This window comes from Aspergillus nomiae (assembly GCF_001204775.2).
Source record: "Aspergillus nomiae NRRL 13137 chromosome Unknown contig00581, whole genome shotgun sequence".
Classification (NCBI taxonomy): domain Eukaryota; kingdom Fungi; phylum Ascomycota; class Eurotiomycetes; order Eurotiales; family Aspergillaceae; genus Aspergillus; species Aspergillus nomiae.
The window spans coordinates 1-16,058 of record NW_015378636.1 but is presented as its reverse complement, the minus strand read 5'-3'; the positions used below and the strand labels follow the sequence as shown (position 1 = coordinate 16,058).

Here is a 16,058-nt window from a genome sequence, read left to right as displayed (position 1 = left end):
AAAAAAGCAAGGGTACTAACCACTCCCACCAGTGGTGAACTGCACATCGCCGCGCTTCATGCGATAGAAATCCTTGCCCTGGGCGCCTTCCTTGCCTTTCTGGATCATGCTGTCGCGGTGCGTCAGCTCGCCGCTGAGCACGTAGCTGAAGATCTCCGCATCGCGGTGGCGATGCGTCGGGAAGCCGTTGCGTGCTGACACGCGGTCTTCGTTGAGCACGCGCAGACACCCGAACTGCTGGAACCGGTGGTCGAAGTAATCGGAGAAGCTGAACGTGTGGTATGTCTTCAACCAGCCGCCGTGCTCGGCGTACCCGCGCTCGCTGGACCGGCGGAGGATGATCTTTGCGTGGTTGAGTTTGGACATTGTCTTGTCTTTATTTCTTCCCTCTCTTGTTCTTTCTTTTTTTTGCTTGAATTGTTTTTGTCTGGGATTCGGCTCTGGATGGTATGAATTAGGTGTTAATTCTTTTTTGGGGGTGGGCGATTGAGCTGGGGAGTTTGGAGACCTTTATAGTCTTTTTTTTCGGAAGTATAGGGCTTGAATGCATGACGTATGGTTGGTCTTGGATAAGCATGGATAAGAACTGACTAACCCGGGACGAGGTCTATGCACCGCGTACTAAGCAATGACCGATCCTTCACGTGACTGTGGGATTTGTCTGGAATGCGCTTTTCTTTTTTATTTTTCTTTTCCTCTTGTCTTCTGGTGGATCTATGTTTAATTTATTTTTATTTATTCTGCTCCATAAGCAAAATATAATACGGTCTAATTGAGTTTTGCATGTCACCGCCAACTTCAGGTTCTCACCATGATTATCACACACGGATTGAAAAGACCATACGCACAGAACAGGAGAAACTTTATACAGCAGGAAAGTATGTCATTAAAGGTAAAAATCACGCATCTATTCATCTGTAGGATCAATCCACATCTACCCCTGTCGGACATCGTCATTCGTAGATATAGATTTTCGGGTCGACCGCGGAAACCAAAAGTACAAGGATGATGTCGTCTCAAGGACACATCAGGATATTTTATGGGAAAGGAAGCTGAGAAAGAAACAAGGATCAACCCGTTCTAGATGTAGTCAAAATTCCAGTTGCTCTACTCGCGGGCAATCATATGATCGCGAGCGGGTCCGGTGCCGATCCATTTCACAGGAACGCCACCCAGTTCGCGCTCGATGTACTCGATATACGCGCGCGCATTGGCAGGGAGATCCTCGTACTTCTTGACGCCCATAGTGTTGCTCTTCCAGCCGGGGAGAGTAACGTATTCAACCTTCACCTTCTCAAGGACCTCGGCGTCGGCAGGGATGGTGTTCTCGGTGCGGGTGCCGTCGGGCAGGATGTAGGCAACGCCGACCTTGATCTCGTCGAAGTCGTCCAGAACGTCCAGCTTGGTCAGGTTCAAAGCAGTGTAGTGGTTGATCGCCTGCGAGTAGCGGCAGACGACCAAGTCAAGCCAACCGCAGCGACGACGACGACCGGTAGTGACACCGAACTCCCTGCCGACACTCTGCAGCTTGTCACCATCCTCGTTGAGCTGTTCGCTAGGGAAAGGCCCAGAGCCGACACGGGTCGTGTAGGCTTTCACAACACCGATAACGGATTTGATGCTAGTGGGGTTCAGAGACAGCGCTTGCATGGCACCACCCAGGCCGGTGGACGAGGAAGTAACATAGGGGTAGGTGCCGTGGTCCAAGTCGAGCATAAGAGCGTTAGCACCTTCGACCAGGGTGTTCGGAGAGTCCTTGTATTGTTGAAGGAAGGCCAACTGGTCGACAATGTAGGGTCCCAAGAGTTTGCGGTATTCCTGGGTTCGTTAATACAACTTCTGCCACACACGCCCAAAGGAGAAGGAGGGAAGCCAGCGGTATCTTACCTTGAATTGCGCGAGCTCCTCCTTGACGTCGTATTCCAGATCGCCGAATCGGGCGCGATATCCGGCCTCCAGAGAGAGCAACTTGCGTTCGAAAACCGCCTCATCCAGGATTTCTCCCACACGGATACCCCTGCGAGAAGCCTTATCACTGTAGCAAGGACCAATGCCCTTGCCAGTGGTGCCAACCTTGCGACCACCCAGCTTGGCCTCCTCCAAACCATCTACAACGGAGTGCAACTGAAGGCAGACATGAGCGCGGTCGGAGATGAAAATGCGCTTGCTAGCACCCTCGAGACCCTTCTCCTCGAGAGAGGCCAACTCCTTGAAGAAGCTGGGAACGTGGACGACGGTACCAGCACCGATAAGGTTGATACACGAAGGGGAGATCAAGCCAGAGGGAAGAATGTGAAAATCATAGGTCTTGTCGCCAATGACAATGGTATGGCCCGCATCTGGAACGAAGAGTCAATATCAAGGGAACAATGCATGTTGTCACAAGAGGCCGACTTACTGTGACCGCCAGCGGCACGACAGCACAGCGTAGCCTGCTGCGCGAGCATATCCGTAATCTTTCCCTTTCCTATACCATCCGAATGCAATCAGTATGTGTCAATGCCTCGAAATCCCCGAATCAAACCGGAGAGAGCAGATTCCCCACCTTCATCACCCCACTGGCTACCCAGAACGATTGAAACACCCATGATGGCTGCGCAAATATGCAAAGATCGGATATCTAAAAAAGACTGCTGAACCGCATTAGTACCAGTCCTCAATTGGTAATCACAGACGTGTGGTTCATCCTATGTGGTGTATTGGAGAGAGACGGCGGGGTCCACCGTATGGAGACTGACAGGAGTCCGATAAACCGGTTGTTTAATCGACTTAGTCAAATTAAAACAGACCGGGCAGTAAAGGCGAATGCAATTGGTTTATTACCTGGTAGGTAGAAGGATCTAACCTGTACCAGAAGTAAATGGAGCAGCGGCGAAAACTTCGCGACCGTCAAAGACCAAAAAGCCGAAAAAAGAAAGGGAGGGGAACAGCGGAGGCAAAGATAATATATGGCGATGGAGGGCGCTATTCCATGTGACTCAGCTGCCGCGTACCGTACCGTTCGGTCATCAACGACGAATTTTTCCCTGTTGCTCCCCTTGGCTGGCCTTGGCCGCACCATTTCTTACCGTTTCGTCCCGTCAGAATTCCTCTCATGGCGGGGTCGTGGGGTCCCTCTTCGGCAGGTGGCGGCCTTAGGTTAGCAAGGGGAGGGGCTCCCGGGCCGCAATCGGCCTAGGGCTCGGGGTTTAGGGTCTTTACAGTCACGAAGTTACCTCAATTCATTACGACTTTGATAGATAGCGATGGTCTGTATGTCAACTTGGACTTGGATACAGTATACGCTTCCGTGAAATGAGCTGCTTCTCACATGCCCACAATGTGCCGGACCTACAATGCATATATAATACAATGATACGAATGTCTCATCCCCTCTAATGTCACATAAATTGGAACAATCCCAATGCACCAACTCCCATCCTATGCAAAAGAGAAAAACCAAGAAACCCAGAAATTAGATCGAACTCCAGCCTTGTATGCTTCAGATGACTTTCCCTCCATTCAAAATCCACTCCCGCGTCTGCCCCAGTTTCAGTATGCACTCCCGATGCATCTCCCGTGCGACTTCCCAGTGCTTCAGTACTTTAGCGTCTTCATCTAATCCGCGTAGATACGCGCTGTAGCCGCCCTTGCCGCCCGGCACTATCTCGTCGTCGCTATCGTTACCTTCGCCCCCTTTGTCATCAGGGTCCTCACCCTGGCCGTTGATCTTTAAGCGCGTCGAGTCACCAACGGCACTGATCCAATTCGCTGCCATCCCAGTCTCAATGGCCTCCTGGCGTGCATTGAAATGATGGAGCATGCGTCGGTTAAAGTGATTCCATTCGCGCATGTAAGTATTCATCTCTGCCACGTATCGGTCCCATGCTTTCCGAGGCAGTCCCAGCTGTTGGGAGCCGGCGCTGATTGGCACCTGTTGTGGCGGTTGCGGCCGTTTAGGTGGGTTTGGGCAAATAAGCTCCCGGGGGCGGATATCGCGCACCGTTGTCCTTTGGGGTTTGGCACGGGATTCGAATGGCAGGCTGGAATGAATGTCTTGTAGATCTTCGATGCCACCATCTGTAGTACTTGTGAATGGAGCTGTCTTGCCCAGATTCTTAAGGTCAAAGTGTTGACTTGTAGGTTTCGTTTCCTCTCCCCTTCCTACGTTACCACTTGGAGGCGGCGTTCGTTTTGACGGAGGCGCCTCTTTGTTTTTGGCTGCTTTATCCGATTCCACAGTCGTATCTTTCGCAGGGGCATCATCATCTAGATCCATGGCTTCTCCATCTTCCTCTCCTGCTCGAGTCGAACCTTGCTTATCATGATCTCCATCGAGTGTTGCCTTTACTTCCTCGGCCTCAGTCGCAACACTAGCAGCTTGCGGTGCGACTCGCGTTTTTGTAGCAGACCGAGTATGTTTGCGAGGACTCCGTGCACGCTGGGCATTCCCAGGTTGTTGTTGCTGTTGCTGGTGTCCGTTGTCCTTCGGCATGGCCCATAGTAGATCCTTGAACTTATCCGCCCAATCATCCGCGGAAAACTTGCCCTCAGCAAATGCTGTAGGCTGTTGCTGAAACGTTGAGCCAGACCGGGAAGGATCATGATTAGATGTACTCGTAGAGTGGCTTGTTCGACCGGGGCTGTTCCTAGTAGCGGTACGCCCGCGACTAGATGAACCTTGCTTTGGCTGGGGCTGTTCTTTGTCCGAAGATGATGGAGTAAAGAAGTCAAACGTGTTCCAACTAGTTGCTGAAAATGGCTTCCGCAGATCGTCATGGCTCTTACTGTTGTAAGTCCCATTTAGCGGAACGTTTCGAGATCTAGGAGATTGTGATCTGCACAGATGAGGGACCAAAGTTAGCTTCATACCTCGTAAATCACCAATCCGGTAACAATGAATAGCCTTACTGTACGAATGGATCTTCGGTTCTAGAAGCCCCAAACTTGTTTTGAGCCGAAGACGCGCTGTCAGAATCATGCCCTATTTATTCGTTCCGTTAGTAGCTGGATATTAGACCCTCCTATATGCTGAAATACGAATCCGTCTTCATGGGCTAAGAAATGCTCACCAGTTTTGGAGTCAAACTTTTGCTGAGTATGAAAGTTAGCAAATCTCTGGTGAGGTCGAAGCCTACTCTTGGGGACCGCCTTCGGCTTATGCTCCGGATTGACATCCTCGTCGTCAATGTCACTTGAGCTTGTGGAGGAGTAGTTCCGATTATGATCCGTTTTAAATTTGGGGCTTGCGCTTCGATGCCTGCCAGGTTCTCGGGGGGTCGGGCTGGGTGGGTTTGTTCGTGCATGAGGCTTAGGACTTCCGGGCGATTCACGCATACTTGCAGAACGGCCGAGCCAAGCACTCGAGAAAAATGTTCTTTCTCCTCCAGTACCGGCGTACTTACTACCTGTTCGCTCAACTTCCGGGGTACTTGTATTCTCCTCACGGTTCTGGAAGCCTGCGGCAGCCTTCCTAGCTGTTGGGGAGGGGGCAGGACCAAAGAAATCCCTCATCTGGGGCCGTTCATTTCGAGGAACATTCGAATAAGAAGAAGTGTTCGGAGCCATAGGTTCGTCCCCGCCAGCAGACCGCGGGGCAAAGCCTTGCTTCTTTTTTGTAGAATGCGCGCGGGTGGACTCTGAACCAGCCGGCTTGGGAGATGTCTTGAAATATTCGTACGCGGATTTCGGCCTTGTCGATTGACTCGCGGAAGAGGCGTTGGTTCGGGGCGTGGCACCTGAGTACCCTGAGCGCCCTGTGCGAGGATCAAACTGGGACCAACCAGACGTGTGGTTTCCCTTCATGTCTTGAAACCCGCGATATGCATCAGCCCGTGTCTGTCCTTCATCATGCATCTTCTCCCACGGTTGTTTGGGGGCTGCCCGCGCGTAGCTTGCATATCTTTGAGCGCCAGAAGAAGGACCGCTATGGAATGACTGTGGTCGCGACGAGAACGATGGCTTCGCAGCTTGGGGTTTTGCCGAAGGTGACGAAGGAAAGTTTTTGGTGGGAGCTTTTCGAGGGGAATTGGACTTGGGTGGTCCATAGTACTTTCCGTACCCAGCGCGTAAGCGGTCCGTGTCGTACCTCAACCGTTGTTGAGGATCGCTGAGGACCTCATTTGCAGCTTGAATGGCTTGGAACTTGGAAATAAATTCCACCTCCTTGCCAGGGTTCCGATCTGGATGGTATTTAAGAGCTAACAAATCAATGACAATCCAACTAACCGATCCACAGTCTGCCTCTTACCTAATTTCCTAAACTGCTTCTTGATATCTTCAGCGTCCGCACTGGGCGTAAGACCTAAGTCCGCATAATAATCCCTCCGGACGTCCACTTTCACCATCTTGAAAAATTGCCAGCTTGCCGGGCGACTCGTATATTTGTATCGTCAAACGAAGCTAGATCACGAAGTTCGCACCAAGATTCAATCTTTTTGTACATGACCTGACACATCAAGCAACGTCGGGACGGCGGAGTTCGGATGGGTCAAAGAAACAGGGGGTTCGACGTATGGACGATTATTGCGGTAGAGAGCGAAAGAAGGGTCGGTCTATCGAGGGAATGACACGGACAAAGTGGGAGACAAAATTGACAAGCGGAATGCTTTCTCCCTCTTCGACTAAACTCAACTCGTGAACAGAACCCTCCAAGCAAACGAAGAAACTGCCCGTAAATTGTCTACCACCAAGCCTCTGATTAGTCGTTCCAACCCAGCATCTGACTTCGGGACTCTGTGTGTTGTATGTCCTCATCGATTGTTTGTTTAGCGGCGGAGGTGGAGTACGGCGAACTTTTTTCCTTATCGTTCTCGATAAACGGACATGATCTTCCCGATTTGAGGCACCCAAAACACGGGAAAAACAAGACCGTTGCGGGGAAGACAGTGGAACGTCAGCAGGAACTGACGGCCAAATTGTACACGAGAAAGACAGATAATAACCACCGACAAGGGGGAGGATCTGAGATCAGGACAGGGTGCAGCTGATCTAGCAGGAACTAAAATAGGTCAGTTCGCATGGCCAAAGCGTCGATACATCTTGAAGATCACGAAAAGCAAACTGACTCGGGACACCTTTGGGATGGCTCCTCCTCGGGAATTCTCAAATCAGTGTCGAGCCTGGAAAGACAACGCTCATATATAGTGGCTATTCAAGGATGCGATGGACACGCGCTGGCCAACGAAGGAAGCGAGAGTGGAGGTCCAGTTGTCAAGTTGTTGAAGTGAATCGAATAGTTTGTTTGATTGAATTGTTTGGGGTTTAGCGCTGGTTGTCCCGCCGTGCAACAACTCAATCGCCAAACTCTCTTTGGGGATTAAATACTACTACTAGTAGTTCGTTGCTGCCCAATATTTTTTCTATGGCCTCGTCTCTGGCCCTGGCAGTCTTCAATCTCTACCCCACAACAGATCCATATTTACTCGGAAATTAATTGGTATTTCTTCACGCTCATTGGGCCTTGGCAGACAGGATATCCAAGCAGAAAGATGCAAGCAGAATAAGAAAAAAAAAAAAGAAAAGAAAAGCAAAAGAAAAGCAAATAAAAGAATAAACAAACCTATATACGACATAGACACATATATCCAGGATCCAACCAAAGATAAGAACATAACAAAGAGGATCTGCCCCGTAAGATCAGCTCCATTGCGCGGTGGGCGCAACTTGGACCAGTGACAAGGGCCAGGAGCCAAATAGAAATAAACAAACTGTCGAATTTGAATGAGGACACAGGCAAATAACCCTCCTACCTTAGGCATCTGCGGATGGGCCGGCTGTTGAACCCCCAAAGAAGTACCCTTCAAGGAGATCATAGTTGGCATTCTCACTCCAGTCGTGTTGAAAGTCGACTGCCATGCCGAAACCCAGGTCGATTCCAACACTATGCCCAGCCCCGTGTCCTAGCGAGGGTACCGGCTGTACATCATAATCGGGATTCTCGTCAGACCCTAGGGGGACTTGACCCTCTGCACCGGTTACGTCGAAGTCCAGGAAATCCAAGCTAATTCCGGTTGATGACATCTCTTCTGTTGGTTGGAACTGATGATGGCTAGGATTGGCTGTAACGCTACTAGGTGACCCACTATGCTGTGGAGAGTTGCCATAGACGTACTGTTGCTGCGTCTGTGGAGAGACGGGGCTCTCGTAGTTTCCATAGTACTCCATGGATGGTGTTCGCTGAGGCCGATTTGGTCGCTCTGAGCTGAAAGTGGAGGTGGAAACGTCAGAAAATTCCGGTCGGCCTGGGTAAGACTGTACTGATCGCCTTGTTCCATGCCGCTCAGGGATAGAACTATCGTTGAAGAGATCTCCAAGATTCATGTCAAATCTCGGAATTGGTCGTGTCGACCGCGTCTGGGTTTGCCGTCTAGACTGCCCGGGGTGAGGCCTCTGTCGTTGATCCATTGCATAGCGACCACTCTGGTTATTTCGACCAGCATACACTGCATTGGCATGTTGAGTTATAGCGGTATTTGTTTGGAACCGAGTCAAGTCCACCTGCGATCCAAATCCAGTGGTAGATAAAGACATCTGCACAGTGGCTTTACTCATACGCTCAAAAGCATCTCGGCACGCTTCTGCAGGCGGACATTTGTGCACTAAATCTCCCAGGACAGATGTGGCGGCAAGTACTGTGAAGTCCACTTCGTCTAGGGTCTATGATACAATTAGCTTCTATAGTTTTTCCATATGCGCGGGAGACAAACCAAGCGACTTCTAACCACAGGCGAATGCCAGATTGCATATAGAAACGATATACCCGCCATGAAGATGTGGTGTGTAGCGAGATACGTATAGTTCACCAAGCGCACACGGTGCATTTGACGGTATATTCGAATAACCTTTTGTCCTGCCTCGGCCACTTTGTAGTAGACATCGTCTTCATCATCGGCTTCATCTACATTGGAAAACGAAGGACTAGAGACATCTTCGGCGGGTGTAACTTCATCTGCTAACTCGGCGGGAACAGTTAGACTCTGTTGGTACAGCATGATAACAGCTTGCCAATAGTTCAATTCGAGAAATTCCACAGAGAATTGCACGCCCGTGTCTTGCTTTGTTGGCGCAGTCTGCTGCCATTCAATCAATCGCCGATGGATATCCTTTCGCCAGGAGCGGAATGAGTCAAAGCCTTGCAGGAATGGGGATATAAGATCAGATCGTGTAAATCTCCTGGCCGCATAAGGCACCTTGTGCTTCGCAAATCGCGATTGCTGATGTTGTAGAACATCTTGAATCTCAGACTGGAGCACTCTCAGCTTGAAGTAATGATGTGCTGCGTGTTTATAGCTCGGAGCGCCTTCTGGCGGCACCACGATCCCTGACTTAGTGATATATTGGTCCTCCAACAAGGACGGGAACTCCGTGCTGATAGCCTGTTCGCTGATACCAAAAGGGCGGCCAACACAGCAACTGACCAGGCGGTCGAAACTATAGACACACCACCACAAGCGCCGGCGAAGATCACGAACCCACTCCCGGCGCCCCCGCTCACGGGTATCAATACGTGGCTTGTCTCTATCTTCGGCTCTCCTTTGCGGATGGTCAAGACTCTCATCTGCCAATGTATCAATGCCCGTTCCATCTTCGTAATGTAGACCAAGGTCGACAGCCAACCGCATCGCAACGCCGACAATATACCATAGTCCAGGTGCAACGGGCCGTAGCAGGGCAAAGTTGGCGAGGAGAAGCACGGCCTGTAGCTCTTCTAATGCTCCAAAACCGTCATTAGTGGAAGGAGCACCAACAAAGGACTCGAGATGAATGATTGCAGACGCATGATACTCCTCGGGCTGGTATTGATGATTTGCCAGTCGGGGCCGCTTCGATGTGGATGGTGAACGGTCGCGTCCGTTTCCTTTCTCATCCCCAGGCTTGTCCTCAAATATAATACCAGCACCAATAGCGAACACAATGTTAAGCATGTAAAGACTGCGAGGAGAGCGGCTTTTTTCATCAACTGAGTAAGTGCGATCAAGTAGTTCCATAAAATCATTGCGATGGAGAATGGGTATCTGAGGGTTGGCATGTTCAAAATAGAGGCTGGCAAGCTTCTCAGCCAGTTCTCGCTCTGGGAAGTCGGCACATTTCATCATCGGTCTCGTTTGAAGACCGAAGAAAGAATCACGCCCCGTACTCCCAGCTGTACCAGTAGCGCTATGAGGTAGGCGTTCACTCGGGCGCATGGGACCTCGCTCCGATGCATTCCCTGGGACAGAGCTTTTCACTGCAGCAAACACGACCCGGGCAAAAGAAATGCCAGAGGTTGACCCTAAATACCGAGGATCAGAGGTTCCTTGGACCGACACCATGCCAATATTCGATACCAAGTTATGTATCCTCCAATTATCTTCCTTTTCAGGATCGACGTTGTTCTCCGAGTCTTCCCCGTTCTCTTTATGTTTGTCTGCTTTCAATACGGAGCCTTCTGTTTCTCCTTTCATTTGCATCAGTTTGTCACTCCCGTCCGACGCCAGCACCTCAGCACCTGCAGGCGCGTCGGAGCCAGCCATCTTTGTCAGAGTGGGATCATGGCCCGCCTCTACCTTAACCGCTTCTTCTTCATCAAAAGCTACTGCTCCCTTATGATCGATTTGGTGTTCCATCAGCACCTTCTCCAGGTATGTCACGCGAGCCTCTAGGAAGTATACATAGCTCCGGGGGATTTCCCTCTTGGTGATAGGGTCATATCCGACACACCGGACGCCGGCTTTTTCGCAGGACTGACATCGGGGAAGCCGTTGGTCGCAGCGGTTCTTGCGCAGGCGGCAACGGTTGCAGGCCGACACATTGCGGAACGAGGAGGAATTGGAGGCGGGGGCGGTGGAGGAAACGTTTACCGGTGTATGCTGATGAGATCGCACCAACGACTCCGGGTGGATCGAAGAAGGCTCAGTAGGCGGGCGTGGTCGTTTTCTCCCTATGGATGTCGGCGAAGCCGGGGAAGTAGGGTTGAGCATGGCGGGAAAGGTACGGCGACAAGAAGCGCCAACGCACGAGCATGTCTCGCCGTTGGAGTTGTGCGGAAAGTCGAATCAAGTGGGGAGGGAGGTGCACCGTAAATCCAGAGACACAGCAGCATTCATATTAAAACATGCGCCGACTTCTCTTCTCTCGCCGGTCCTGGTTTTAGTCCGCACAGAGGCTTAGGAGGAGATGATGGCCGGGAAACTGTCTCCTCAGTTGAACGGCGATCCGCGGACTTTATTAGTTTCCGAGATGATAGTCAGGGCCTGAGGTTCTTGGAGAGCTGGACAGTCGCAGCCCATGACGGTGGTAGCCCGTCACCACACACGCAGTTTCAATTGTTGCGTAAGGTCCGACTGATTAGAGACAAAAGTGAACAGCAGAAAAAAGAAGAAAAAGAAAAAGAAAAAAGAAAAAAATGGAGTTCAATATAGACCAAACTGGTGGAGCTGGCAATGGGGACGCTGCATTTACTTCGGTACTAGTAAGAATGTATGAACCATGTAAAGCTGGGGTCGGATGGACTAGAGGAGAAAACAGTCAATAGTTGGCTTTGCCAGAGCCACCCTCAATTGACGAAAAACTGTTTGGCTTCATAACAACCCAGTATCTGGGATGTCTCTCTCTAGAGTTTAAAGACACAGCACGAGTAGCTGGGTTGTCGCTCGACTTTTGAAGCAACTCCCGAAAAGGAAGTCGACCGCGAAGCCCGCAGCTCGAACAGTGAGTGACAATACCGTACCCAAATACTGCACGTGATTCTATCATCTCAAAGGCAAGATTGATGATTGGTTACTGATAAGGAGCATCTCTGGTTTTGTCAGCAATCACCAAAACTTACGCGGAACACAGTGGAGTCAAGATCAAATACTTGGCGGCGACACCGTTCCTTCTAGACAATTAACTAACCTATGACAATTATATTAATGTCTAACCCTTCCAAATAATCATCTTAGTACCTATTCGCTCCCACTACTCTCGAGCTCAACTGGCGTGGTTGTCCGGTTGAGGAATAGTTTCCCGGTCTGTCTCCCGTTGCGCCCTGGATCCCAGTCATTTTCGGACATTACAACTGTGTGATATTTGCCGGGGTCTATATTAGATATTAATTACGGGGTACGCCATAGACTTAATCAAGCCTGGCGTATTCATCCTTCTTACATACATCTGCACGGTCCATTTGCTTAATGAGCCCATCTAGTGTGCGTGCTAGTAGTGGACGAAGCTATAAGATCAACAAGGTAAAATTGTCCGGATCGAGAGTAAGTCACTAAAAATCGCCCGACTTGTCACTCAATTGCTGAACGAAGGCCAAAACATTCCCTCTACCATTAACAGCACATATCATCGACTAGATATCTTTAAATGGGGTGGGGGGAGATGGTCGAAGGACCGTTGGCTGTAGGATGAGATTGAGAACTCTCAAAACACGAAACCCACAACGGAAATGGGAATGGTGAGCTACGGAGATCGAAGCCGACCAGGCGAACATTCGGTCTAAATGTTCCCAGCATCATCTGGACTCTGTTGGAATGATGTTGTCCGGCAAGGTGCAGCGTTGGGGAACGTTGAAGCTTATGTAAGGTACCAAAGTACGAGGGGCAATGCAGGCTATCGCTGCGCGGGGCCAAAAGTGAAGATATTCGCAAGCATTGCGAGCACCGAGTCTACAGGGAACACCGCCGAGATGGAACCATCCAAGAAATTAAATCAAGCCAAACAGGGAGAATCCGGAGGATTGTTCGTCCACCTTGTTCTCCAGAAATAGATTCTGCGCTCCGATGAGTTGGATATATGGTAATAACAAAGCCTCCCAGATGCATAATAGCGCGTGCCGAACCCAACAATGCTCAAATGATGATCATGAAAAAAGAAATAGCCGACCCAATGCTTTTAAAGATGCATCCAGTCTATGAAATGCGCCTTCACCCAGACTTAAATCATGAGGTAACACCAAAGGAAATAAACCAGAACGAAAAATGAACAGAACCAAATCAAAGCTAGCCACCACCAGATGGGATATTCAACGAATCCAGAATGCAAGTTAAAACAAGTGTATAAGACCAACAGTAGATGGGTCGAAGAAAAATTGAGAAGAAGACAAAAGTAAACAGAGGGGAAATGGACCCAGCAAGCATGATGTCAGATAACAAAGAGACGTGGTAAATGATGTCGAATGTCATGCGGAGTCGTGTTTAGGTCACGTCATGCGAAATGGCCAACTCAATCATGCTCGTGCTTGGCGTGGATTTGTGTCAAATCGACGTTGAGAATTTCAGAATCGTCAACACTAGTCCGTGCAGAGGACAATAATCTCCGCACTTCTTCTGGGGTGGCGTCCTCCTTGCCCGCGGTGTACGAGCCCCGCAGGTTGTTCTCGCTTGCATTGCGTTCATGCTGCTCGGTTTGCTTCGAGTCGGCTTTCGAGTCGCTCTCCTCCATCCAGAAGCTCTCGATGGCTCCAATTATGCAAACAATGCCGCAGGCCCACCAGGCCAACACAGAATATCCACTTTCGAGACCTTTAGAGTGAAGTAGGCCAGTGATAGTTGGGCCGAAAGCACGGCTCAGACTGGCCGTCGAGGCAGCCGCACCATTAATGGATCCAAGCACTTTAGAGGACGGCGCAGCGTTGGCGAGCAAAATAGCGGTAGACGGAAACGCGATGACATGGAAGGTGATCTTGCTGATTAAGGAAACGTATACCGCGGCCATCTGAAGCGCTTCGGGGAGGAGAATGAGGTATGGAACCAGCAGGTAAAGAGGAGGCCAGACAAGGAGCACGAAGCGGAAAGTACGCAAAGTGCCAAAGTGGCGGACAACGAATGGGAACAGCCAGAGCTGGGCAATCATAGAGTAGACACCCTGGACTGCGAGCATGAAGCCGATTGTCTTCGTGGGCAGACCGAGGCCTCCGGTAAATTTGAACGGCAATACGGTATCTTCCTCGGACTTGGGAGTGCTTAGGAAAACGGGCATCAGCTGATCAAAAGAGACGCTGTGGCTGTAATGAATGTCAGTATCAGCATCGACCTTGGATCTACTAGTCGGGAAAAAAGGGCTGGGGTCGGTGCTACTTACTATGCGAGGATTCCGTAGGCAATGATGTTGAAAATCACTTGTCTAGTAAAAGCCTTAGGAGTTCCGCAGTTCTCATTCTTCATCTGGCCTTCAATGTCGTCATCATCGGACAAGTTGTCCAAATCCTTCATGGGGGACAGCTGCGGCGAGGACTCATTGCTCTTGTACTCGGGTGGGGGAACATCGTAGTCGAGATAATCCGCATTTTGTGGTTCCGCCTTGATACTCATGTCCTCAGTCAGCTGTACAGAAGATCTGCGGCATTTTCCGATGAGCCAGTTGCCCAACTCCAAACCAAGGTCCCGGCGGTGCTTTTTTTCCGGATGGGTCTCCTCCAAGAACAGGAAGCCAACCACAATTCCGAACAGGAGAACAACAACGCATACCACGTTGGGCAGCAGAAATGGGAAAGTTTCCAGGATAGTGCCGCGCGGAAATAACCAGGGATAGTTTTCGCACGGCTGCGCCAGCGCACCGCCCATGGCGGGTCCGATGATCGATCCTAAGCACCAAACAAACGGCATGATCGAGTAAGCTCGGGGTTGATGTTCCTTGACCGTGACAATCTCCGCAACAGTCGTCTGAAGCACTCCGATGTTTCCATTCAGCAGGCCTCCTAGAGCTCGGGCGACCATGGCCGTAGGTAGATTGGGAGCGAATCCAAACACTATCATACTGATAGCGGTTCCGATCAGCCCCATGATTAGCACTGGCTTTCTGCCGATCTTGTCACTCATGCGTCCCCAGAACATGCCCGTAGAGAACTCGGCGAACGTAAACGCAGAGGTAATCATGCCTGCGTACAGGGCAATTTTGCGATCATTGTCTGTCACGTGGAACGATTCTACCATGTGATAGACATAAGGAAAAATGGACATGAACGCAATTGGCTCGCAGATTCGGCAACATGCTTGTCAAGCTGTCAGTGATAAACTCGGGACCAAAGAGATACATGGGCTGATCAAGATGGAGAAAGCCAAGCAGCAAGCAGACGCTACCGCAGAAGACACGGTGCACATCCAGATTCTGGAGTTGGGTGAAAATCCAGTATTGACATACCTAACACGAAAAGTTGGCGTACAGGAAAGGCGGACCAATCACCACCGCCGCCGCCACCACCATCCTGGCGTTGTCGACCACCCGAGAGACGTTTGAACATTGTAACGGTGGAAACTCTGTTCTCGGATTCGAATACCCTTGCAGGGAAGGGAAAGGGATTTTAATCAGTCTCGTCCTAGCTACAAGATAGCAATTGACGGAAGATATGGCCGAGAGGAATGTGTCTCCGTTCCAGATCCTCTGGTCGTTCTGAAGGGAGGGAATGTAATGATGATAAGATCGTTGAAACCGGTAGCAGGATCGTTCTCATTTTTAAAAAAAAATTATTTTTGTTAAAGGAGTTTCAACATATCTTGCCCCTGGCGCAATTTAATCTCAGTGCTGTTCTGACCGAATACCACCTAGATTGTTTTTCGACAATTGCACGGTAATTTCGCAAACCCTAATTGGGGACCAATATAGGGAACATCCAAAAGGGGTGTTAAGAGGAATGAAGATTGAAGAGATAAGACCTTCCGAACCAATGGCGTCGTGAAAAGCAACAGTGAGAAGGAATCAGATGTATTGCCAGGTGTTGGAAGGAGGGAAGAGTCAAGAGTGGTATAGCTGTCCTGAGGTCCGGTTGATTGAAGGATAGTTGTGAAGGACCGAAACAGAAGCAGGAGATCAATTAGATTGGAAGCGAAAAGGATATATATCTTTTGGAAAGGAAGAAAGACAGGAGAGGGAAGGAAAGGAAAATAAATTATAGAAGTAGGGACCTGGACGGGAAGTGGAATAAATGAAGTATTTGAAGTGGATATCTGAGATATGTGATCAGGCGAAAGACTAAAAAGCATCAAACTGCAGTACATAGATCATGACAATATGGAGTCCATTTCGGTTACAGCTGTACAGAGAGTCTGGTGCGTGATGCAGTTCCAGCAAACAGTTGAGTAGTAATGAGACCCACAATTGAATTATTATTTACG

The 16,058-nt window shown here is 50.0% G+C and overlaps 5 protein-coding genes across 5 annotated transcripts; all 5 read right to left on the bottom strand.

Moving 5' to 3' along the window:
* Nucleotides 1-15: 15 nt before the first annotated feature.
* Nucleotides 16-366, bottom strand: ANOM_011258 (putative pirin domain protein; the record flags this gene model as incomplete). The annotated part of the gene is made up of 1 exon (XM_015556514.1): nucleotides 16-366. The coding sequence occupies one exon, from the start codon at nucleotides 364-366 to the stop codon at nucleotides 16-18; it is 351 nt and encodes a 116-aa protein (XP_015401488.1).
* A 741-nt stretch (nucleotides 367-1,107) lies between these two features.
* adB (adenylosuccinate synthase ADE12) lies at nucleotides 1,108-2,825 on the bottom strand (the record flags this gene model as incomplete). The annotated part of the gene is made up of 5 exons (XM_015556513.1): nucleotides 1,108-1,818; nucleotides 1,888-2,339; nucleotides 2,399-2,467; nucleotides 2,546-2,630; nucleotides 2,739-2,825. Coding segments are annotated over 5 exons (1,356 nt in total), but the record flags the coding sequence as incomplete, so codon positions are not given.
* Nucleotides 2,826-3,481: 656 nt separating this feature from the next.
* On the bottom strand, nucleotides 3,482-6,326 carry ANOM_011256 (DnaJ domain protein; the record flags this gene model as incomplete). The annotated part of the gene is made up of 4 exons (XM_015556512.1): nucleotides 3,482-4,817; nucleotides 4,891-4,963; nucleotides 5,052-6,179; nucleotides 6,230-6,326. 4 exons carry the CDS (start codon nucleotides 6,324-6,326, stop codon nucleotides 3,482-3,484), a joined length of 2,634 nt encoding a protein of 877 aa, XP_015401486.1.
* A 1,405-nt stretch (nucleotides 6,327-7,731) lies between these two features.
* On the bottom strand, nucleotides 7,732-10,940 carry ANOM_011255 (Zn(II)2Cys6 transcription factor; the record flags this gene model as incomplete). The annotated part of the gene is made up of 2 exons (XM_015556511.1): nucleotides 7,732-8,637; nucleotides 8,688-10,940. The coding sequence occupies 2 exons, from the start codon at nucleotides 10,938-10,940 to the stop codon at nucleotides 7,732-7,734; spliced, it is 3,159 nt and encodes a 1,052-aa protein (XP_015401485.1).
* Nucleotides 10,941-13,170: 2,230 nt separating this feature from the next.
* Nucleotides 13,171-15,187, bottom strand: ANOM_011254 (MFS transporter; the record flags this gene model as incomplete). Its single annotated transcript, XM_015556510.1, has 3 exons — nucleotides 13,171-13,951; nucleotides 14,029-14,938; nucleotides 15,088-15,187. The coding sequence occupies 3 exons, from the start codon at nucleotides 15,185-15,187 to the stop codon at nucleotides 13,171-13,173; spliced, it is 1,791 nt and encodes a 596-aa protein (XP_015401484.1).
* Nucleotides 15,188-16,058: the final 871 nt, after the last annotated feature.